Source organism: Apodemus sylvaticus, chromosome 2, assembly GCF_947179515.1.
Source record: "Apodemus sylvaticus chromosome 2, mApoSyl1.1, whole genome shotgun sequence".
NCBI lineage: Eukaryota > Metazoa > Chordata > Mammalia > Rodentia > Muridae > Apodemus > Apodemus sylvaticus.
The window spans coordinates 15,558,941-15,585,438 of record NC_067473.1 but is presented as its reverse complement, the minus strand read 5'-3'; the positions used below and the strand labels follow the sequence as shown (position 1 = coordinate 15,585,438).

The 26,498-nt window shown below is 36.2% G+C and overlaps 1 protein-coding gene across 1 annotated transcript in view; it reads left to right on the top strand.

Moving 5' to 3' along the window:
* Nucleotides 1-26,498, top strand: part of Sema3a (semaphorin 3A) — a 204,118-nt gene that overhangs the window by 43,459 nt on the left and 134,161 nt on the right. Inside the window, exons 3-4 of the mRNA XM_052173131.1 lie at nt 17,688-17,845; nt 20,615-20,677. Of these exons, the coding sequence (XP_052029091.1) occupies nt 17,688-17,845; nt 20,615-20,677 (221 nt within the window). The remainder of the gene's footprint in view (nt 1-17,687; nt 17,846-20,614; nt 20,678-26,498) is intronic.

Below are 26,498 nucleotides of genomic sequence, written 5' to 3'. Positions count from 1 at the left end.
TTGAAGAGAAGCTTATAAACTATACCTAACAGGTGTTCCCCAGAAATAAATATTTTTGTTTCACTGACATAAAGTGTTTTTAATACTTTAAACCAAAATTTATTGATGACTCTAAGCGTAATAAAGGATTGGCAGAAACTCTCTTGACTGATTACATGCAAAATTAATATGCATATGAAAGGGAAAGGATTAGGGTGTGAGTATCTTCATATTACATATTTGTTGGCTCGCTGTGAATTGGGGGGAGCTATCTCCTAGAACTTCGCAGAACTTAAAGGTATACACAGCCTTCAACAGGAGCCTGGGCTTCCCCTCATTATCCTCTACCTTCTGACTAATGGGAGGGCCTCCTCATAAGAGCTGTGGCCTGCAGGGACTAAAAGGAGATCACATTTCACTCTAAGCAGTGTTTATCATTTGTAATTCTAACGTTGTTACTAGTGTTTTGTTTTTGTAAAAGGACATATTCATATTTTTATGAGGTGTAGAAGGGACTTTGATGAAAAGTCATCTGATGGTATTTTTTCTCAAATCTTAAGGAAAGGGTAAATTGGACTCTGAATCAGACCTTTGTCCTTTTGGGAATAAATGTCTGTATATCTTTGGCTGTTCTGTAGAATCTTCCCTGACTATTGTCCTGTCTAGCCTAAAGGTGTGCTTGATTTAATGGGTCCTGGGAGAGTAGGGATTTTTAGCAAACTAGCTGGATTCGTAGTTTTTTTTTCTGGGGATGCATGAGATGTCCTTAGGGGTCTTAAAGCGAGCCTGGATTGCATTATATTTTTCAATTCCAGGATGGTTCACATCAGAAAGCATTTTAAAAATAAAATAGAACAGTTTAGATATGCATTATTTTTTATGTAAGATAAAATGGTTTTTGTTGTTGTCCTGTTACACCAAAATAAAAACAACAATGGTTCCTAACAGTTAATTTTTGCCTAAAATTCATATAAAGAGAGTTAGATCTAGGATTACTTAAACTTTCTTGGAACATCAATGATACCTTCATTTTCCTTATATATATTACCTTATGTAATATATTACATATTACCTTATATTATTACCTTATATATATTACCTCATTCCTCATACCTTATATATATTAATATAAAATATATATTAAAATAAAAGAATGGATTCCCACAAATTATCCACTGACCTACACCCGGAAGCTACACAAAATTGTGTCCACTTGCATGCACACACACACACACACACACACACACACACATACACAGACACATGACCACATGCATGCACACATACAGACACACATATACAAAGACACATAGACACAAATACATAAAAATTGAGTAAAATATAACTTTAAACAAATTTATCAAAGTTTTATTATGACATTTGACTGACTTCAATTGCTCAATAAATTGTGATACTTGTCCTCTCAAAAACTAAAAGACACTGTTACAGAAAAAATGTATAATTTAACAACAAATCTGGTACATTATTATCCCTGTGCTTAAAGTGCCTGGCAACATACCATAGTTTCCTTAGATAATATTGCTTTTGCTGCTTTCCAGCATTCTCCTCTCCCAATGTATTTCCAGTCCTGCTGCAGAGACTTCTGATTCTTGGTAAGCCAGCACTCTACATAATCAGAGGACTTATTCTAATTATAGGGGAAGGACAGGACTGGGAACTCTGTGAGTGTTCTCAGCAGCTCTCTCCCAAGCAAAGGCATAAAATAAACAAACATCTATTTTGTGACTTTGTTACTTCATTACTTGATTTTCTTCTCTATTTTCTTCCTTTGTTTTTCCCCAGTACTAGATATTGATAATTGTACATTCTAAAGATTCTACCACTGAGTTATATTCAAAGCCCCTTGTTGATCCTTGAATACATATCTCTGTGATTTTTTTTGAGTTTTCTAACTTGTCTCAAATAAAATAAACAACTTAGATCAATAAACACTAAAGTAAATAAGTTGCTATTGTTCCTTTTCAAGGTTTGTGTGTGTGTGTATGTGTGTTTGTGTGTGTGTGTGTGTGTGTGTGTGAGAATGTTCAAAAGTGCACTGCCCATATTGTCCATTGCAATAGGTGACAGCTCTCTCTTGACAGGAGAGCTGTTTTACATGAGTGCTGGGAATTGAACTTAGGTATTTTAGAAGAGCAGAGTATACTCTGAGTCATCTTTCCAGTCCAATTTGCTTTTCAATGAAGTAATTTTTGACAATGGATAGATAGATAGATAGATAGATAGATAGATGGTAGATATATTGATGATAGATAAATAGGCTTACTGAATAGTGCAAATATGTTACAATGGAAACAATGAAATGTGCTAGATAAAATATTCAATTTCTTTCTTTAACCAAAGCTCAACGTTAGAACAATTCAGTTAAATAAGTTTGTTTTATAAGATTGTCCTTGTGTGTACATATGCAACAGATAAGACATGAGTGGATGACTTATCATTTAATTTTTCATATGTGAATTATTTCCATCAGTTTTACTACCAGAAAATATAAGATACAATTTGTAAATGTCAGAGAACATGTTTTGCTATAGCCATGTAAAATCTAGTTATAGAAGACACACTGAAACAGATGCTGTGTTGCATGTAAATTATTGTTCAGGAGTAACTGATAAATTGGATTTTCCACTTCATGAAGTCAGGAGACACACTCTTTGGTGCTGATGACACACAATGCTTATCACTAGAACTCAACACATCTGTGATATAGTAACAGGTGTCTACTTGACTAAAATGAAGGGGATAAATATTGAGGACAGAGATCTAAGAATCCAAAACAAGATTTTGATCTCTCTTTTGATAAAGTCTCTCAACACACATGCAATCATTTGCACATGTAAGCATGCACACAGGGACATGCACATGCACACACACACACACACACACACACACACACACGAAATTTCACCATAGACTCTGACTTTAATTCTCAGAGAAAGACCAACTGTCTCTTACAGAAAATAAGTGACCAAAGCAGTGAATAGTTGCATTAACCACATCTATTAACTTAAGAATATTCAGTTAGATTATGTAATATTTCACTTTAAATGTTTTATTCTTTAAATCATAAATAAAAATTAATAGCATATTAGTTACTTTAAAATGTTTGAACGTGTTTAATTTTTGTCAGTATTTATATGCCAGAAAAACTAATCAGTCACGTAAGATATGATATCAAAAATAGATTCTTTTCTAAAATGTGTCTCTAAATTTGTTCAAAAGAACACTGAACTTAGAGCCATAGAGACATGGTTATTCTTGACTTCTGAAGCTCTTTGTGGCAGAAACAGTTATGCTCTCTCTAAATAGACTTAATTCAGTTAAAGATCCAGATCTCATAATTATCTAATTACTTCTTGTACTCCTGATTTGATTGTATGGTACTGTGACAATCTTTCTTTCTTTCTTTCTTTCTTTCTTTCTTTCTTTCTTTCTTTCTTTCTTTCTTTCTTTCTTTCTTTCTTTCTTTCTTTCTTTCTTTCTTCCATTCTTTCTTTCTTGAATATTTTCTTTATTTACATTTCAAATGTTTTCTGCTTCCCAGGTCTCCCCTTCGGAAACCTCTATCCTATCCCCCTTCCCCGCCTCTATGAGGGTGCTCCACCCCCCCCCCCCCCCCCACTCCTATCCACCCATACTGGCATTCCCCTACACTGGGGCATCGAACACCCTCAGGCCCAAGGGCCTCTCCTCCCACTGATGTCTAATAAGGCCATCCTCTGCCACATATGTGGCCAACTCCATGGGTCTCTCCATGTGTATTCTTTGGCTGGTGGTCCAGTCCTCGGGAGCTCCGGGGATCTGACCTGTTGACACTGCTGCTCCAGCTATGTGGCTGCAAATCCCCTTAGCTTCTTAGTCCCTTCTCCAACTCCTCCACCAGGGACCCCAGAGCTCAGTCCAATGCTTAGCTGCAAGCTTCTGCCTCTGTATTTGTTAGGCTCTGGCAGAGCCTCTCAGGAGACAACCATATCAGGATCCAGTCAGCAAGCATTTCTTGGCATCCACAATACTGTCCGGATTGGTGGCTGTATATGGGATTGATCCCCAGGTGGGGAAGTCTCTGGATGGCCTTTCCTTCAGTCTCTGCTCTACACCTGTCTCCATATTTCCCCTTGTATTTTCTTTACCCTTCTAAAAAGCACTGAAGCATCCACATTTTGGTCCTCCTTCTTCTTAGGCTTCATATGGTCTGTGAATTGATCTTGGGTATTCCAAACTTTTCGGCTAATATCTGCTTGTCAGTGAGTGCAAACCGTGTTTGTTCTTTTGTCACTGAATTGCCTCACTCAGGATGATATTTTCAAGTTCAATCCTTTAGCCAGTTGTGGTGCCAGTTGAATTTGCTGAAGGAGGTGGAGGTAGGAGGAACACAAGTTCAAGGCCCTGCCTGAGCAATCTTTATTTCTAATGCATAATCCTCATTATTCAGGTAGCATTCTGACTATACACACAGCCCATTACTAATCTGTGCTTTAATTTAAGAATGATGGACATCAGAAAAAAACGTAATAAATACAGGCCAACTTGTAAGTCTTTCGTGGGAGAGGTATATGGTTTCTAATTTTCCCCTGAATCACAAGAATGGGAAAAATAAGCTAGAAGCAGGAAGGAACAAACCAGGTTTGCAGGAGAGTAAAATGGACTCTGGAATGGTTGGGGAGCATGAGAGCAGCCATAAAACATGGTAGCAAGGGAAAATTAGACGCTATAACTTCTGTCGGCACTGAGACCAAGAAGCTGGGTGTCGGCACTGTGATTTGTTTTGTTTTAATAAAAGTAATTACTTTTTTAAAATTAAGCCCTGGCTAATTTATATGCTGGTGACTTGAAGAGTATATTAAAGTTGTAAGAAACAATAAAGAGCCAGCCGTGTTTCCACTGCTGTACATTGATATCTCGTCCCACTAGCAGGAGAGAATTCTCAAAAACTTGGATTAATTGTTTCATTAAATAAAAAGCCATAGTTGGTACGTAATTAAGGCTTTTTAAATTATGAATATGACTTTTGAAGTTAACATCTAGCTAACAGGGAAAACTAGTCTGTAGGTTGACACAGAACATAACCTTATCTGCTTTGTTCCATATATTGTTATTACACTTATTTGTTCGAGCTTTTGTTGTGCTTTCAAAAGTAAAAGACGCTCCAACTAATATTTATTGAGATAATGTACTTTGGTTGTGGATTAACTCTATGCCTCAAGCAATTTCTAGGGCAAGACATACAAAATTATAGAAAATAGCCTGCTTTAACTCTAGCATTAAAGATAAAGTGGTGAATTAGCTTCATATGATAGGGCACTTGGTTATATTTAGGAAGAGTTCTACCCTTGGCTGCTGAGTCAAAACACTAAAGCGAGGGGCTAGAATGACTCTTGAAAAGCAATTTTACTCTGTATGGGTAGCGGTGGAAAAGACAGAGCACTTAGTCCGTAAAGAGTATGCCAACTGTTGAGTCAATTTGAAATAATCTCAAGTTCATAAATATTCTTGCATATTTTGAATGTCAGTATACTTATGCAGTATTGATGAGGGAATAAAAAAAAAACCAAACAAAACGTGGCTGTAGAAACTCTCTACAGGCTGAATTATACCGATAATGAAACTCTGTAGGCAAAAATTTTGGTAAGTAATATTGTCTCTGGCTTCTTGGGTTTGCATTTATATAAAGATAGTGGATTGTTCAAAAAGTTGCCATTCCCTTCCAGGTATGGAGGCAAAGGCAGGCAGTTCTGTGAATTTAAGGCCAGCCTCATCTACAGAGTGAGTTCCAGGACAGCCAGAGCTATACAGAAAAACAATCTATCTTGAAACAAACAAACATCAAAGGCAAAAATATGATGGAGGGGGGCTGCTGTTACTTCCTATCATTTTGGTGTCCAAAAGTAAGCTTTATTCCTTGCTTTTAAATATTTAGAAATATCTGATGATGTCTCTGTTACCCGAGACAAGTTACTGTATACTAAGTGATTAGGTCATCAATGTTTGCATTTATATATGTGTACTAGTTTCCTCTTTGCTTTCAGGAAAATGATTCTATTCTACGTCAGCCTGTCTTCTTTCTTCCCTTCTGTGCAAGACTTGCTTTTTCTACGTGGTCCTCAGATGTCATCATCATCATCTTCTCCTTTTCCTTCTCTTCCCCCTCTTCCTCTTCCTCTTCATTCCTCTTCTTTTTTTTTTTTTATTTATCAGTCAGTTACTCCTTTGGTAGATGAGATTTGGCAGGAAGATATCTTTCAAGTCTGCATATTCAACAGTATTTTCATATTGTATATACATACCTATCTTTCATTCCATTGATTGAAATGAGGAGAGAGGTATAAACATCTGTTAGTCCTCATTAGCAACAATATGAATTTAAGTAAAATTTGGTTGTACGTTTCATTGTTTTGGGAATTTGACAAGCAGAGCTGATCTTATTTTCTTCCCCAGTCCCTCCTTCCCTATGGGGCTGGGTCACATTTCAATGAGCACTTTCCTTCCATCTGATTGAGAGCCTAAAGCGGTCAGAAGGTGGATTTTCCAGCCTGAGTATTATTTTGACTTGGATATATAATCTATAAGCTTTAATCATTTTTAAACTATGTCTTACTAGGAAGTCCCTGTTGTACAGATTTTTTTCTCATACTTTGGCAATGGGTGTCTTCCTCAGGAAACACATTAGCTGTACTGTGAAATGGTCTTGGCATCACTCTGTCTTTACTCAACTTATTTATTATTTATTATAAAACGTAACACAATAAATACAATGTGTGTTTGTGTGTGTGTGTGTGTGTGTGTGTGTTGGTGCTGAGTGTATAATTCGAATGACTTCTGACCTAATTCTGCAGCTTTCTCTCTAACTTTTTTTAAAAATTCGATGTATTCTTTATTTACATTTCAAACGATTTCCCCTATTCTGCATCCCCACTCCCTGCAAGTCCCATAAGCCCTCTTCCCTCCCTCTGTTCCCCCACCCACCCCTTCCCACTTCCCTGTTCTGGTATTCCCCTACACTGCTTCACTGAGTCTTTCCAGTGGACTTCTTGGACATCATTTAATATGTGGATTATGTCTTGTGTATTCCAAGTTTCTAGGCTAATATCCACTTATCAGTGGGTGCATACCATGATTGATCTTTTGAGACTGGGTTACCTCACTTAGTATGATGTTCTCCAGCTCCATCCATTTGTCTACAAATTTCATGAATTCATTGTTTCTAATGGCTGAATAGTAATCCATTGTGTAAATATACCACATTTTTTTGTATCCATTCCTCCGTTGAGGGACACCTGGGTTCTTTCCAGCTTCTGACTACTACAAATATGGCTGCTATGAACACAGTGGAGCATGTGTCCTTATTGCATGCTGGGGAATCCTCTGGGTATATGCCCAGGAGTGGTATAGCAGGGTCCTCAGGAAGTGTCATGCCCAGTTTTCTGAGGAACCTACAGACTGATTTCCAATGTGTTTGCACCATCTTAAAATCCCACCAGCAGTGGAGGAGTGTTCCTCTTTCTCCACATCCTCGCCAGCACCTGCTGTCTCCTGAGTTTTTGACCTTAGCCATTCTGACTGGTGTGAGGTGAAATCTCAGGGTTGTTTTGATTTGCATTTCCCTAATGATTAATGATGCTGAACATTTCTTAAGGTGTTTCTCAGCCCTCCGAAGTTCTTCATGTGAAAATTCTTTGTTTAGCTCGGTACCCCACTTTTTAATGGGGGTTATTTGGTTCTCTGGGTTCTACCTTCTTGAGTTCTTTGTATATATTAGATATTAGTCCTCTGTCAGATTTAGGATTGGTGAAGATCCTTTCCCAATCTGTTGGTTGACATTTTGTCTTTTTGACAGTGTCCTTTGCTTTACAGAAACTTTGTAGTTTTATGAGGTCCCATTTCTCAATTCTTGATCTTAGAGCATAAGCTATTGGTGTTCTATTCAGGAACTTTCCCCTGTGCTCATATCCTCAAGGGTCTTCCCCAGTTTCTTTTCTATTAGTTTCAGTGTGTCAGGTTTTACGTGGAGGTCCTTGATCCATTTGGAATTGAGCTTAGTACAAGGAGATAAGAATGGGTCGATTCACATTCTTCTGCATGTTGACCTCCAATTGAACCAGCACCATTTGTTGAAAAGGCTATCTTCTTTCCACTGGATGCTTTCAGCTCCTTTGTCAAAGACCAAGTGACCATAGGTGTGTGGGTTCATTTCTGGGTCTTCAATCCTGTTCCATTAATCAGCTTGCCTGACATTGTACCAATACCATGCAGTTTTTATCACTATTGCTCTGTAGTAAAGTTTGAGGTCTGGGATACTGAATCCCCCTGAAGTTCTTTTACTGTTGAGAATAGTTTTAGCTATCCTGGATATTTCATCTATGGATATTTTATCAATAATGTTATAGGAAAAGATATTATGTAAGATTTTTTTCTAGGGTAAAAGTTTGTCAATGAAACATTTATTGTTTACCATTTTGTTTAATAATTCTTTATAATCTGGAAGATATGGAATTTTATATGAGTATTTCAAGATTTTGTGTCAAAATATTTAAGATATCCTTTTATTTCATATTTTAACAAAATATTTTAATATTTTGTTCAGGTGCATTTTCATATTTTATGTATATTTTCTTTGTTTCTTGTGTTCTTGTCTCTCTATGCATCCCTGCCCCTTTCCCTGAGATGCAAGGAAGAAGACAGATTAAACATGTTGTTAGCTTAGTCATCTCTTGACAGTATAAAGTATACGTGTTTTGTGGAAAGAGTCCTCTGGGGTCAGTGCATTTACTGTGTAAACCTAGAGAGGAAGTTCAGTTAGAAGAAAGCTACAATTATTCAAGGAAAATGTTATGGGGAGTTAAACTAAGACACTGGCAATGCATTTGTAAGCAAGAGCAAACACAGGACAAATTACTGTGTTAAGTAAAACTGTAGTGATAGATTGCATCTGGGGATGATGAAGCAGCTCTGGCTTGTGTGGACCTCTGGATGAGTGATCCTCGCAACTGCGTAAAACATGCAGAATGTTGGTGATGTCAGTAATAGAAAGAACAAAAGGGGTGAGTTCTGTGTAAGTCGTCCAGAGTCTAAGATGTTTGCGCAACATCTAAACAGAGGTTTCTTCTAAGCCTTTGTTTGGCCTTGGGAGGGTAATCTGCCTTACAAGGTATACATTTGAGGCACATCAAAATACTGCTCATGGTAAAATGCATAGTTGTAGATAAAATTGACCACAGAGTTTCTTCTTTGTAAAAAGACCAAGCACAGGGTAGATACAGTAATATAAATATTTAAGAGGCTGTTAACTAAAGTAAGTGATGTGATAGAAAGAAGAAACCAAACATCCCACTCATTAGCTTTTAATATCCTCCAAAATGCAGTCTTTTTAAAGACAGTGAAGAAAACTTGAGAGAGGCTGACCTCTCATGTCAGGTAGAAGTAGATATCCCCACTCTCTTTCATACTTACTGTGTGATCTCAAATATTCTTAATAGGCTAGCTGAAATGAGTCCTGTACTAGGTAAAAAAGAAATGAGAATTCCATCTTATAGCATTGTTAGGTATGAATTAATGTTTCTTTTAGCACTTTGGGTCTACAAGGCACTGTTATTGCCTTTTCCTTCTTATATCATATGGCTTTTTTAAAATTTTTTATTGGATATTTTCTTTATTTACATTTCAAATGTTATGCTCTTTCCTGGTTTTCCCGCTTCCCTGAAACACCCTATACAATTCCCCCTCCCCATCTTCTATGAGGGTGTTCCTTCACCCATCTGTCCAATCTTGTCTCCCCGCCCTTGAATTCCCCTACACTGGGGAATTTATCTAGCTTTCATAGGACTAAGGACCTCTCCTCCTATTGATGCCTGACAAGGCCATCCTCTGCCACATATGTGGCTGTGGCCATGGGTCCCTCCGTGTATGCTTCTTGGTTGATGGCTTAGTCCCTGGGAGCTCTGGGGAGTCTGGTTGGTTGATATTGTTGTTTCTCCTATGGTGGTGTAAACCCCACCAGCTCCTTCAATACTTTCTCTAACTCCTCCATTGGAGACCCTGCACTCAGTCTCCAAGTTGGCTGAGAGAATCCTCCTCTGTATTTGTAAGGCTCTGGAAGAGTCTCTCAGAAGACAGCTATAGCAGGCTCCTTTCAACATTTTTCTCACACCAGTCAGAATGGCTAAGATCAAAATCTCAGGTGACAGCAGATGCTGGCAAGGATGTGGAGAAAGAGAAACGCTCCTCCGTTGTTGGTGGGATTGTAAGCTGGTACAACCACTCTGGAAATCAGTCTGGCAGTTTCTTAGAAAATGGATATAGTATTACCTAAGGACCCAGCTATACCACTCCTGGGCATATACCTAAAATATTCTACAATATATAACAAGAACACATGCTCCACTATGTTCATAGTAGCCTTATTTATAATAGCCAGAGGCTAGAAAGAACCCAGATGTCACTCTACAGAGAAACAGATACAGAAAATGTGGTATAGTTACACAATAGAGTACTACTCAGCTATTAAAAACTATGACTTCATGAATTATTAGGTAAATGAATGGAACTAGAAAATATTATCCAGAGTGAGGCAACCCAATCACATAGGAACACAGAGGGCATACATACGTGCATATTATCCAAAATTCTCCGAATACCCAAGTTATAATTCACAGACCACATGAAGCTCAAGAAGAATGAGGACCAAAGTGTGAGTGCTTCATCCCTTCTTAGAAAGGGGAGCAAAATACTCACATTACAAACATGGAGATAAAGTGTAGAGCAGAGACTGAAGGAAAGACCATCCAGAGACTGCCCCACCTGGGCATCCATCTCTTATACAGTCACCAAACCCAGACAAATGTGTTACACCTACAAGGAACTGTATGTACTTTTACTGAATTATGATCATCACTATTAAATATAGAGAAGTGAATAATTAGGTCAGATTGGGAGTAGCATAAATAGACAGGAACAGAGGACTGCCATCCCCAGAATCCATGAGTCAGAGATGGATTGTAAGTTCCAGTCCAGCCTGATCTACAGGTCAAGACATTGATATGATGATGATGATGATGATGATGATGATGATGATGATGATGATAAATTTCAAAAAATGTTATCACTACTGGTCCATTTCTTGATGCTTTAAAAGGACTTGGACATTGTAACATTCAGGACCTGCACAATGGTTTGAGATGCTTGCTGCTTGCATACAGTATGGGATTCAGAATTGCAGCTGCCATTCCCAGTTTAGAAATGGTCCTTTACTCGAGGCTCAACTAAGAACAGCTAGGACCTTTTTAGGGGGCCAATCTGAGTCTTTTTTTTAAAGATGATTATCCATGTCATCTACATATGTGTACAGCAACTGGAAAAGAGAGGTTTTGATATAGTTTCAGTGAGATAAGGAAAGAAGCTGAAGGAATTTGAAACAAAATAATAGGCAAAGAGGTTAAGACTGCTGTTTCCAAATGTCATTTTCCTTAGTCAAGTAAGTTTGCTTGTGATTATATTATGCAAATACACATGTTTTGATGCTTGTTCCTATTAAAATTAGAAGATAGAGTTTTGAAACCTATTCTAGTAATACTTTCCAAATTTATAAATTGAGAATATACACTTAGAATCACCTGTGAAATAAAAGGATGTATATTGAATCGGCCTATGCAATGAAAAAATTCAGTGACAGAAATGTGTTTTCTCCACAAAGTTTATATTTCAGCAGTGTTGGACACCAAGAGCCTGAGGAAAAAAATCTGCATGCTGGAAAGTTTGAAAATCTAATACTTAATAACATAAAACCCTGAAGCGAAAACAAGCGAACTGATAGTACTAGACACTAGCACTTGGTTTTCTTTTCTCAGGGGGCATAGCACAAAGTTGAAAGACCAAGTGAGGAGGGGAAAGAAGAGGAGGGGAGAGTATCTATGTAACCCTGAAATGTAGGCTGTGAACTTGTTTAACCTCACTGGACTTCACAATATTTACAAATATCTAGAGGTGGTCATCATTTAGTCAAAATGTTTTGGCATCTTATAGACGCAGTCTTTGATGATTTTCAAAAGGCATGTTTGTTGTAAGAAAAGGACAAGGTTTAAGTCATGGGAAAAATCCATGAGCCTAAAGCCATCAATGAATACAAGCAATTCATTTGAGTCTAGCAACTTGTGGGGTCCTGGTGTCCTTCCTGCTATAAAACTTGGAGGAGGGAGAGATAGGGGTGGAGGGAGAGAGGAGGGAAGAAAACGAACTGGTTAGAAATGCACGAGAAAAAATGACAAATGTGAAGGAGCAGCAAACAAAGCCTCAGCATCCCACTGAAGGAGCGGAAGTTTGGCCAGTCTAGAATGTTTGGATGAATATTGACTTCACTCCCTCTCTCAGAATTTGACTCAGTCAGTGGGTATCCTTATAGGTCTAAATCTGTGTTTAGTCTAAATTTACCCAGAATGCCACAGAATCTATATATTTTATTACAGAGAGGTGAATCATCATGTAGAAGTTTAAGATAAATTACCCATTTCATATGACCTGTGGTAAAATATTGAGGAATGGTAGTTTATAAAATCATGTTTCAGTATCTTAAATAATGACTGATAGTGATTATGTTTTATGGCTATTTTCTGTTTATTTTTTTCTTTTTAAATGAATCAAAAGAAACTTTGTGATAGGTAAGGGTGTGGGAAAACAAATCACAGCTCTCAAACAGAGAAGAGAAGTTCATTCTGATGGCAGATCGAATGTAGTCGCTTAGTTTAGCTCTGTGCAAGCTAATCTACAATTTGGGGATTCCAAACACCACTTTAAAACTTTTTAAAAGAGAATGTAATTTATCTATAACCAATCACAATGCTGCTTAAAATGATATACATTGATTTTCCTGCCAAGATATAGTCCCCTATATCTTTATTCCTGTTGTATACAATGTCCTGATTCACAGTGCTGACAACACTGCTCACTGGGTGCAGATTCTATGGAGTTACATCAGTGTATTTGTCACTAATATTTAACAAATCATTAAGCATATATCATTTGCTGAAAATATGGAAAATGAAGTACTTGTTTAAATTTACTTATCAAATTTATGAAAAGAAATCTTTTTTATAATCTTCCTTATTGCTTCTCAATATGGCTGGCACATCATGAAGTAGGAGAAGTGATGTCTCACAATGATACTGAGTTATAGCCCTAATAATTAATTCCGTTACAAAATCTGTAGACTGCATGGATGTGTTGTAGTCACACTAACATCTTAGAAGTATATGTTGTTTTAAAAATGCTGTCAGTTGCTCTTTGATAAAGTGCGAGTGCCAAGAATACAGGAAAAGGTAGAGGAAAGCTAAACAGCATCTCACATTACAGAAGATTTGTCTTGGCACGGATACCAGCTTAAGTCACTGTAAAGTCTAACAGAAATGATGAAGGAATAGCCTAGATTTTGCAGAAGGAAATTCAGAGTTGAAAATACTTACCATTGAGTATACATAGTGTATTGACAACTAAGAAAATCACAATCATAAATTTAAACAAAGAGAAGACAATATTGAGAATGAGATTTAGTGGAAGAAAGGTATTTGAACTTAGGAAATAGTGTAGAAAGTTCATATTGACCACTGTATAAGGGTCCCAAAAAGATTCTTTTAGAATTTGCATATCTTTGCCAAAGGCTTTTATTATTACAAATTTAGAGAAAAGGTATTGATGCAAAAATAAGTACATTTTAGAACAATGGAAAAGAACTTCTACCAAGGAAAATATTCTTTTTTAATGAACTGAATTCACAGGTCCATTTTTAAATATGTAGTTTGTTTCCAGGGTGATTTCATATATAAGCTACCAAAACTGTAACTATCTTTATGAAGATATACACAGTTCTTGCCAAACTTACATTCATCTAGTAACATAGTCTTCAGTTGGAAGGGTCCCTTCACTGTTTAACATTATAGTGTACAAAGTCATTTTTATTATTTAGAATTGATGATATAGAAGATAATAAAATACTTCATTGTTCTTAAAACAAAGTATGTATATTTAATATTATACATATTTTAGCATTAGTATTACAATATTTCATGCTTCTATCATTTCCCTATCCTTCCCTATATAAAATTGCTTCTATCCTTCCCTATATAAAATTACCAATGCTAATATTAGTACCTGACATATTTTGAATATGGTATCCTCCAAACCTCTTCTGTTGAAGCATTAGTCCCCAGGAGGTCAAGCCACACACTGAGAAGTACAGGCTTAAGCTTAATCAGTACATTTATTTATTGATAGATTTATAATGTTAAGGCATTATGTATGGGATGGGAAATGGGAGGCAGGGCCTGGATGTGGGAAAGACATCATTGAGGGAATACCTTTGAATGATATGTCTTGTCACTGCTCCTGTGTGCTGCCCTTGGCTTCCTGGCTACCACGATGTGAAGAGCTTTCCATTCCTGTCCCCTTTATCCATGATGACTCTTCCTTGCCACAGTCTTAAAAGAAATGAAACTAGTAGAACATAAAGGACAAACTGTGAAACTGTTAGTCCACGTATATCCTCCCTTAAGTTGTTTTGCTCAGGCATCTGTCACTTCAGTGATGAAGTGTGTAATACAGATCACTTAGTAAGATAGATGTAAGTGTAGTATTTAAAGTCCATATTCCATATGGACCCTAATTCTTTTTTATTAATCATTGTATTAGTTTACATTTCAAATGATATCCCTCTTTCTGGTTAGCCCTCCACATACCGCCATACTATCTCCCCTCTCCCCCCTCCCCTTTGCCCCTATGAGGGTGCTCCTCTATCTACTCACCCACTCCCACCTCACTACTCTAGCATCACCCTATGCTGGGGGCATCAAGCCTTCACAGGAACAAGGGCCTCTCCTCCCATTGATGTCAGATAAGGCCATCTTTTGCTACATATGTGTCTGGAGCTATGGGTCCTTCCATGTATATTCTTTGGCTGGTTATTTAGTTCCTAGGATCTATGGCTGGTCCAGTTAGTTAATATTGCTCTTCCTATGGGGTTGCAATCCCCTTAAGCTCCTTCGGCCCTTTCCCTAGCTCTTCCATTGGGTCCCTAGGCTAAATTCAATGGTTGGATATGAGTGTCTACATCTGTATTTGTCTGGTACTGGTAGAAACTCTCAGGTAACAGACATACTAGGCTCCTCTCAGCAAGTGCTTGTTGACATGAGAAATAGTGTCTAGGTTTGGTTTGTGCAGAAGGGATGGAACCCTAGGTGGGGCAATCTCTGGATGGCCTTTTCTTCAGTCTCTGTTCCATTTTTTTGTCCCTGTCTTTCCTTCATCAGGAACATTTGTAGGTTAAAATTTTTGAGATTGGTGGGTGACCTCATCCATCACTAGGTACTGTGCCTAGTGGTCTAGAGAAGTGGTCTCTACAGTTTCTATCTCCCCTTTTTTAGTTTTTTGTTTTAGTTTTGTTGTTGTTGTTGTTGTTGTTGTTTTTGGCTAAAGTCATCAGAGTTGTGGAGCCTAATTTTTAAGATCAGAAATGCTTATATTTATTTTTAAGTTATACAGATAATCTTTACTTGAGTACAAATTATGTAAACTACTGTTCTGTTTTCTTCTTCATAATAACTCTTGGTAGACATATTAGTCATCTCATTTTCTATATTACTGAGGTCCACGGTGTGAAGAGTTGTTTGTAGTATGCATTCCTACAACACAGGAACTCTGATAATGTTCCTTTTCTTATAACAGGATATCACTAAAGTAACAATTTTTCCTTAATTCCTTATACTTGATACTTCAGCCTCTCTCATATACTTCCTATGTGTTTGTAATTAAAATTCATGTTTAGATGACCCTTCCATTGTTTATTGCTTTTAAAATTTATTTTAGCTGAGCTGACACACTTTTTTGTTTTTTGTTTTTCAAGCCAGGGTTTCTCTGTGTAGCCTTAGTTCTACTGCAACTCACTCTGTAGCTTAGGCTGGCGCCGAACTCAAAGTTCCACCTGACTTTGTCTCCAAAGTGCCACTACTGCCTTTTTTAGACATGTTTTAAGTTTGCTTGAGTACCTATAATTTGGACTCTCTGGAAGTAGGATATGTTATAGCTTTGAGACTTAGAAAGAACAGTGAAAGAGATTGTAAGACTAGATGCCATTTTTTAAGGGAACATGTCATTGAAGGAGTCACAAATAGTAACATTGAAGGACAAAGAGTACATGAAGGTTCATGTATTCCCAAGGACGTTGGAAGGTCCAATAGGATAACATAAGGGAAAATGGCTCTAGCCTGACCTGAATTTTAAAATGTTTGCTCTATATTCCCCTATAGAACTCATATTTGTTATTTTAAAAAATGGTAAAGACATAAATAAAGCAAGGCAATCTCTAATATGCCAAGGATTTTTGTTTATTTTTTTTTTGTAAGTTATGGGTTAAGGAAGAGACAATACTTGCATTGCTGTTACTCTCTTTGGAAGAATCTATATTTTTGTAGATTCACATCAAAATTTATTACTAATGACATTAAATCATATAAATATAAATACATATATTTATAGTAAAATATATTACTAATCGTATATTAAGTATTATGGGACAAAATTCAGGGCACAGTTCAAAATACTGCAATATTTTTTATCACATAGAGATGATGCAAGAGAGAGAAAATGTAAGCCAGACATATATAAAAATGAACACATTTAATAGGTGACTGGATACCATTCTATGTTTTAGCTCCTAAATACTAGAGTGTTTATGTAGTATAGAATATTAGGTGGTCCCAAGACACTGAAATGTCCTAGTAGAACAATCTGAAGTACTTAAGGCGTTAAGGGATACATACTCCACATTTCAACTAACTTGTTGACACCATAGTGTCCTTGTAACTAATGGCTTGGGACAAATAAAAGCACTTGAGTCGTCACACCATTAAAGAGGCACATACACAAGATTCTACTCTGTTGAGAGCCAGGCTGATCCAAGACTTTCCCTGAGGCTCTGACATAAGGAGATGGAACTTAGTTCCTTGTCTACAACTAGGTACTTGCTTATCAAGGCAAGCCATGGCCTAGAACAATGGCTTCAGGAGAGCTAGTGTTTTCGAAATCCTGAGAACATGACTGGTCTTACCTTGAGGGGCTGTGGTACCAGCCCCAAGGCTTTCAGCCCTCAGTCTGTAACTTACTTGAGATTTGCTTTGTTCCCTTTGTACATTGCTTGATTAGCCTCCTGATGGCTTTGTCCCATTGAATGTTATTTTCTGACTTGTATGTCTCATTTTCCCTAAAAAGTATATTACAATGTTGTACTCAATAATTAAGCATCTTGGAATAAGACATATCTTGTGCTTGATCTCCCGATTGATCAGTAAGTTATCTATCATCTTTATTTTCTGAACTCCTCGTCTTCCTTTTGAGGAACCTGACACTGAAGAATGACCAGGTCACTAGCCAATGAACATTTGAAGATACTTCAATAGACTCCATTTCCATAACGAATTATTTCATTCCTTTCGTTCTTTAGGCATGTACTTCTTGGAAATAAGACCAGCAAAGCGTTTGCTATTATTCTAATATTGAAGAATCATAAAGAAAAGTTGGTTTCTGTGAATTTAATAGCATGAAGAGTAAGAACTGCCTGCCACTGACAGCAGAACGTCAGATCAGTATGTGCCAATAGTATCTGCTTATAAAGGACCTCACATTAATAACCTCTGTCATGTTTGGTTACCTTTCAGAAATGTTGGAATCCAACAATGTGATCACTTTCAATGGCTTGGCCAACAGCTCCAGTTATCACACCTTCCTTCTGGATGAGGAACGGAGTAGACTGTATGTGGGAGCAAAAGATCATATATTTTCATTCAACTTGGTGAATATTAAAGATTTTCAAAAGGTACACTTACTTTACCATATATAATCTATTTTTAAACACTGAAGCTTTTGTGATATTCTACAGCTACTTATTATCAGGACAACATACACAATTATTTCAAAATTATTTTTTCAGACATTTTATATATATATAATGAATGACAACAGTATGCTAATACATTATCAACAAGGATGAAAATATCATAGTACTATTTTTGGTCATTTTAAAAAACAAAATAAAACAGCAATAAAAACCTCTAGCTTATTCTTCCATAAGTATTTTTCATTTGATTTCCTGACCCTCTCTACCTCTCTCACATCTCCTTAAGTTTCTGACACTGCCACCCTTATTTCAACCCCCTCCTTTCTGCCTCTCTGGGTCCCTCTTCTTCTACCTCCCACAATCAACTTTTAAATGGTCAAAAACTAAAAAACTTTGTGTGGATATCTTATACAAAGAAACCATTCTTTATTAAGTGAAGTAGAAACTTAGAACATTTGCTATTTTAACTTTAGGGTATCATATTTGTTAAAAATTATGAGGATAACTTTTGATGTTTTGTAAACTTCATATTTGAGTTGTCGGTAGAGAGATGATAGATAGATAGATAGATAGATAGATAGATAGATAGATAGATAGATAGATAGACAGAGAGAGATGTACACATACTACCTCTAATTATGTAAAGTTTTTATTTAATACTTTCCTTTGGACACATATTATAAACTTTGCAATGAAATAAATTATGTCCGAATTTTAAAAGAACCGAATCAGTACATCAAAATGCTGGAATTGTGTAGGTGAGGTAGATCCACATGCTTTAAGGGCAAGCATGACAACCTGTGTTCTGTTTACAGTATCCACTTAAGGTGCCAGGATCATAGAACAGTCTTGTAATCGTAGCTCTTGGGAGGTTGACACAAGAGCACCTTGCTGGTCAGCCAGTCAAGGCATGTCTATCTGCTCATGGTTCACTAGCATTACAGTAAAAATGAAAAGGAGCGCAGTTAATAAAGATACTCAACATTAGGTTCTAGAGGTCACACTTGTGCATATACATCTTCACATAAACATGCACACATGTAACGCAGATCATGAAGTACCTTAAGTAATGGAGTCAGAAACTAAGACATTTGTAGTTAACTAGTTTTTTAGTAAAGAAAAAGTATGTAATATGATTATAAAATTACTAATATTTGACAGAAGTGAAAAGCACAAAATAAGACCAATAATTGTTTAGCAAAAACAATTAAGAAATAGAAAAGTGAAAAAAATTGTTCTCTAAAATCAATTTGTTCTAATATATAAATATGTGTGTGTATGAGTACTTTTTAATTTTAGCACAACTTATCTAGAAGTTTTCTATAACAATAAATCTTAGTTTATTATTGGATAGAGAAACATTATATCTCATCCTCAACCACTGTGAACTTCAAATTTAAAAGACAAAACCCCATGACTTCAATTGCCCACTTGAAGACAAATGGTCATGGGATTGTCCTCTAGAATGTCAAGGTTCAGAGTGATGTTCATTCATAAATATGATCAATGAACTATTTTTGAATGTCTTAAATATGTGACTACATTATGTGGAACAGGTTTTATCTCAGTTTTAATTTAGACACACAAACACATATGTGCAGAAAATTGCCTAGAAAAGAATAAACAAATTAAGAATTTAAAAATAAAAACTGACAAGTTACCATTGTATTCTTAACATCGTGTTTGTTAATATGAACTTGAAATGCATGTCTCAAGGAATCATATGTTATTTCAATGACTCCTAAACTCTTGTTTATAAGTCTGCTGCACTTGGGGTTCCAATTCCCTGGGTTGAAATCTCAATCTTTACCTGAGCTTGTGACCATTTACAGTGAATTATCTTGAGGCTTCAAATGAATGGTAATCAATCATTCCAAGGCTAAAAGCTTTCTAGCACACATAAATAATAAACTGCCACTGACTCTGGATTTGTATTTAATGTATGACATTTCCCCATGGAAATTAACAAGTATAACTAGAAGAGAAAACTATTGAAGAAATAGTACCTTCTTTTACCCTGTGGAGAAAAGACCTATTAAAATTAAAAGCCATGGAAAATTTTTTGGACTTAGAATTTCGAAACTTTTATACTAAAATATAGATGAGAGTATTTATATTGCTATTATAGAGAAATTGTGTTCAACTATCTAAGCCACCATCAGTAGCATCATGGTTCTTCTACTTTGACTGGATCCATAATAAATGAAAGTCCTGGGACGTCTTTAAGCTTCCCAAGTACTGGATTATAACTAATAAACACCAGGCCCAGACAAAGAAGCAGTTTTTCAGAACTATATTTTTTCTTTGTTTCTACTTTCATCATCTCAAAGCATGTGTTGTTATTTTTAAATTTTTCTTATTTTTATATGGAGAGAGAAAGAGGGCAATCAAGAAAGAGATTATTTCATGAGCTGTATTTTCCAAACATTTCAGGACTCACCATTTATAGCCATGTTAGAATTTGGTTTAGCAATTATTCCCACACTGTACTGCTCAGACCTATGAATCCCTTTAATAGAGTCCCAACTCTAGTTTCATACATTGCAAAAATTAGTTTATAGATGGAGAATACATGACTTTAGAATATAGAAATGTATTAGCTATTGCTCAAAGACAGTCAAATTTAAAAGATTCTTGCATATAGTATTTCTTTCCCTAAGCTGTACCTAACAAATAAAAAATATTACATAATACTGGATCTCTTAGCAAATTTAATTGCATAAAAATATGATTCTTCTGTATCCTTAGATTGTGTGGCCAGTATCTTATACCAGGAGAGATGAATGCAAATGGGCTGGAAAAGATATCCTGGTAAGCATTAATCTCCTAAATTATTTTAGTAATTTCTTAAGCAATTTAAGTAATTTACTACTATGTGATCTCTTCTCTTGTATTCTTTTGAACATCATTCTTTAGCTGTGGAACTAATCCCTGGGAGAGTAAGTGATATTGTTCAATTATGGAAACATAATTTTATATAAAGAAAGTAGGTAGTAATAACAATAATTTCTTTGATGGTTTATATGTGGAGACAATAATTAATGAGATGAAATATTGTTTCATACATTCCTATATTAAATGCAAATTATTTGTATAGGTAGAGTTAAATTTGTACAGGTAGAGTTAATTCATATTGGTTCCTCTTGAATGATAATTTGTCCCAAGGTTATCATTATAAAATTGCCTTTGTGTTCTTTCTACACAGTACATTTTGTTTTTCTTTTTTTTATCTTTCTTTGATATTTTGTTACTAGTCTTTCTATCCTTCCTGTTACTATTCAATTACGTTGTAATTTACAGTATCCTAAACACTATGGAGTCAAACACAATTATGCAATGCTAAAATGAATTTATCATTCATCATGAGGTAAATAACTTTTACAAAAGGTCATTTCTTCCTTAGGTAACCTTGATAACAAAGTATGCAAGAGGTTGGAAGTAAAGCTTCAAATCTAAACATACCTTAAAAACAGTTCAACCTTATTAGTAAATAGATTACTATAATTTAACTATAATACATACTCTACTTTATGCCTTATCACTATTTCACGATATCTGAAACACAGATATACCAAAAGCTTTTGTCTAATTTAAATATTAACACTTAGAAGAAATTCCTCCTGTGTGTTTCCAACATCTATGTCTAAGCAGGTGTTATCAAAAGGCAATCTGATTGTCAGCCCCTGCCTAACATGGAGACTTAAATTTACTGGTAAAAAATGGCTGTCTCAGTTAATAACATAGACGCTGCTGAAAGAAGATGGATTGAAGAACAAAAGACATAGAAGTTCCCAACCCTGGTGTATCTGCTTATCAATAGCAACTGGAAGTCTGCCATTGGAAATTACCTGCTAAACACAGGCAGAACATTAAAAATCACCCGTGAGACTACTTAAAGACACTGAGCCCTATTCGATTGGATTTGTAGCTGCATAGAAAAATCAGATTCCAATCAAAATACAAGGAGAAGTAGAGATTTACAGCGAAGTAGGGTGAGGTTTGATGTAAAATACCATGATTAAATGCCTAGGATTTAGAGAATTCTGGCTAATGCATTCAAAGGATTGGTTTTGAGGGCAACCCAAAAAATTAACACCAGAGAATTTGGGGTACTGAATTTGGTGAGACATTAGAGGCCAAGGATGTTCTAAATTGCCAGAATCATTTTGCTAAAACTGGACAATTCAGGGATGCACATAGAAACCCTGAGTGTGCTGTTAAGAGAAATCTGGTTGGAGCTGGATCAAAAGTCAGAGTGTGCAGTTATAAACTACAATATTCCATTTTATCAGACCAGCAAATAAAGTAATTCAGAATAAAGATTTGAAGCTAATTCATTAAAAATCTTTCAAATATTTTAGTTTTATGTAAGAAGTTAACATAAAAGGAAATGTTTCTTTGGACTGAGGAGATAAATCTTTTGCTAAGGTGCCTACTATGCAAGCAGGACCCAAAGAAAAATCCTGGAGTGGCAGAACACTCTGGGAATCCTGGCCTGTGAATGTACAAAGACAGGCAGATTCTTGAAGCTCATTGGACAGCTCACCTAACGAGATTTATGAGCTTCAAGCTCCATGAGACACTCTGTGCCAAACAAGAAAGGTGGAAAGCAAATATAGGAAAGACACTGATGTGGACACCTGTCCCCATCCTTCCTGTGTGCAAGTACCCATATGTGAGCGTGACCAGACACACACATACACACATGCACACATGCACACTAATGAGGACCTGCAGCACAACACCAACAACTTCAGATTGTCAAACATTTTGTTACAAATGTTATGGATGCTATAGAACTAAAACGAATAAAAGAATTTGTTTGGTGTTGGCTGTGTCTGACACTATGTTGATGGCTCCAGATTGTATCGTAGAGATAGATACACTGAGATCTACATTCTTTAGAGTTAACAGTAGTTAGTGTAGGGCTATAGCATTGTGACTGTGACTATGCCCTTTCATATTTCTCTATGTTATAGTAAGACTGTTTTCTTTCAAATCCTTTATTATCTCCAGTAATTTTCATTGAATAAAAATGCAATAGTTTTATTTCAATGAACTGTTTTACCTTAGTTCTACTTAACGTTAAATTATGACTCATGTTATTCTTCTGTTTAATGCCTTTGACTCTTTAATAATGACTTCCCTTGCCCAGATATTGAAAGTACAGTTGATGCACTGAAAATTTATTTAAATTCATTTTGTTTATTGTTTAACTTCCTTCAGCACCATTTCAATATATACATTTCTTATTGAAAACATTAATAGATTTTGTTATTTTCAGGCTTTAATTTACATATCTATCTGTCAATCTGTTTTTCTTTGCATGTGATTGTGAGATAAAGATTAGATGATTTGTTAAGATCTTTAACAATTTTTTCTTGATCAGCATGAGCAAGCACCATTATTATTTTAAGAAATAATATAAATAACTAATCTAAAAGAAAGACTGAGAGGAAAAAGTATATTTCATTCAATACCTGATTTATGCAGTAACACCAGGGCAGTTTCATGGAAATTCTGTACTTTATCTTGAGTAAATAGTGATCAGTGGGGATTTATGGAGAGGAATTCCTTTCAAAGTGCTCTTGTGATGCTGGAGACCACAAGAATGAAGTGTGGAGGCCTTGCAACCATCAGGACTTCAGGACAGACCAGTAATTGCAATAAAAATTGACCTTTCACATTTACAAGAATAGTAAACTGTAATTTCCATGTGAGTGTTCTCCGGTTTCTAAAATGTGGGTCACCCTTTCCTGTCCGTTTGCTTCCACAACTCCCTTGGAAATAAAGGATCTAGAAACAAATCATCTTGGGGAAGCACTGTCCTCTCAGGACTCAGTGCTATGTAAGAATGCAGCAGGAAAAGTGAGACAAAACCAGCAAGTATTCTTGTAAACCTGGAGAATGGATCACTTTTAAAGCAGCCAGGAAAGTGCTTCATGTCTGTGTCTGAAATTGAATCATCATCCAGGAGACAGCACGTGTCATGATGCTGAACCTGCATAGTTTCTGCCTCTGGCTTTAACCTCATTTGGGGAAGTAACCACCTCCCTATTCTCTTGTGAATTTGGGAGGATCCAACCCATCATTACTCTGTGCCAATATACAACAAACATTTATTTATAGCAACTACTGCAGAGTGAAGGTTGTGGTAAAGAGGCAATCTGTCCACCACCTCTCTCTCCCTCCCTCTCCCTTCCCCCTTTCTCTCTCTCTCTCTCTCTCTCTCTCTCTCTCTCTCTCTCTTGTCTCTCTCTCTCTCCCCCTCCCCCCTCTCTCTCTTTCTCTCTCTCTCTTTCTCTCTCTCTCTCTATCTCTCTCTCTCTCACACACACACACACACACTCAGTGGGATACGTTGCCATTTATCTGCTAGTAGAGGACATTTCTGATAACATTAATCTGAGGGACTTTTGGTCGTTAAAAAGTGAGTACAGTTTATGAAACACGCTGTCTTGTTAATTAATGCACTCTTTGCTTGATGTGTCAGTGCTAAACTTTAGAATCAGTGCAGTATTTTTGTTAGAGGTATGATGTGCTTATCATCACCTTTATTCTCAGTATTACTAGAGAAATACTGGAAAATATGTATTTTTTATTAGAAATATAATTTGATGAGAAATGTAAAATATGATCTGTGCACCTTGATGGCCCTCTACTCCCCTTTGCTGATGTTACCAAGGCTTTAAGTCCCCCCCTGAGTTGTTCACAGTACATTTTTCCTGGTGGCTGAGCTTCCTTGACCATGTTTTGCAAATGCAAAATGAATTTGTGCTAAGCTGGTAAAAGAATCTGTTTTGAATCAATAGCTCTCTGAATCCTCTTTGTTTATCCTACTAACCCATCTCTCTTTGCACTGTTTCAATAAAACCAAATGGCAACCGTATGACTGCTAGAAATATTTTGAGCATCATTGGAAATCAAAATTTCAACCATCTGAGAGAAACCAAAAGGAGCAGATTCTCAGAATTCTTTTCCAGATACATTTCAGTGTTAGCCACCTGAACCCCGGGATGCTGTAGTTTTAAGGAGTTTGTTTTCTTGTTTTTAACTGTTATGACCATATAAAATTGTTGTGTACAATAACATCTCTATCAAAATGACTCATATTTCAAGAATTTAACAGCATTAATTTTTGACAAGTAACACAATTTTAGTCACACTTGTCTTATACATGTCAAAAGTTGCATGCCTAACATTAAATTTTATTTAATATTTCAAAGTTCAAAGCTGTCACTAACCTTCAGGGTTTTTGTTTGGTTGGTGGGTTTTAGGAATTTCAAAGCTTGATAAAAATTTACAAGCAAGGTAGAGTTGTTGTTGCTGTTATTAGTGTTTTTTTTTTCTTCAAATTTTGGAGCCTACAAAAATCAAAAGCGTTCACTGACTATCAAAATTTGTAAATATATATTTTTGTCACATTTTTGTCTGAGCAGTTGCATCAACTACCATTGTCACAGATGATTTTCAATTGTGCTTTTGTTATTATGCATAATGTAAAATTAATTATCCCTCAGAAGCCATTGGCTGGTTTTATGCAGCCTTGAAAAGCAAGGGGCGTTTCCTCTGGAGGCTGAGGCTTGTGTGTGGTGTGATTGCATAGTGACATACCATCTCATTCAACTCAAAAGTATCTTAACACACCCAGATTTAAATATTAAGATTTATTTTACTATAACTCCTCTGGTATAGAGCCACACACTCTAGGCAGTAGTCTTCTCACTGTCACAATGCCACTGTGCAAACTGTACAATTCAAGCAGCTACTATGGCTATTGCATTCTGTGACTAATAAAGCCATTATGTCTGACGCAGGAGCCACGTTCTCCTGCAGTTAGCCACAAAACCTTAGCAGAATAACCTGCTTTAAGAAGATTGCGTCTGATAGTTTATAATTGTTTATAGTATTGAAAGTGGTTCTTATTGACAATGAGGATTATCTTATAATTGATAGTGTATTTCCAAATATGATTCCTGGTGAAATTTGATAGTACTGCAGTCATGCAGCTAACAAATGTTGAATGAAGACCAGCAAAGCTCTTGTCTCATTAAATGAAACAGAATTGAATTTAGATTTGTATATTCCTCTATGTGATATGTGTATTCCTACTTGAGAGAAATATTGCATGAGCTGAATTTACAGACTAGAGTGTAAATTTCACATCCATGACTGCAAAAACTGAGAGTTTTCTGAATACTTGATACTGATCACAGCACATCTTATTAGAGTAATTGGTGACTGGTGACACAGACAAGGCTTCCTTCTTGAGTGCATTTGTGCACATGGTTTTGTATGGGTGTACATGTTAGTGAAAGCCACAGATTGATATCTTGTTTCTTGGTCAGTTACAATCCAATATATTTTTCTGAGACATAATCTGAATTTCATCCATTTGCTGAACTGGTTGGTCAGTGAGCCCAGCGTTCCTCCTGCATTTTAGTCTCCAGAAAGTACCACCAAACCCAACTATTCACATAGGTTGCAGAGATCCAAACATAGCTTCCCATGATTAAGAAGTCCAAGCCCCACAAACACATGTTTGTTTTAGAAGTCATTAAGAAACTCAGTATCTTTTGTCAGGTATGATATGCACAAAAAAACTGAGATGTAGCTTTAAATGTATGTAGAA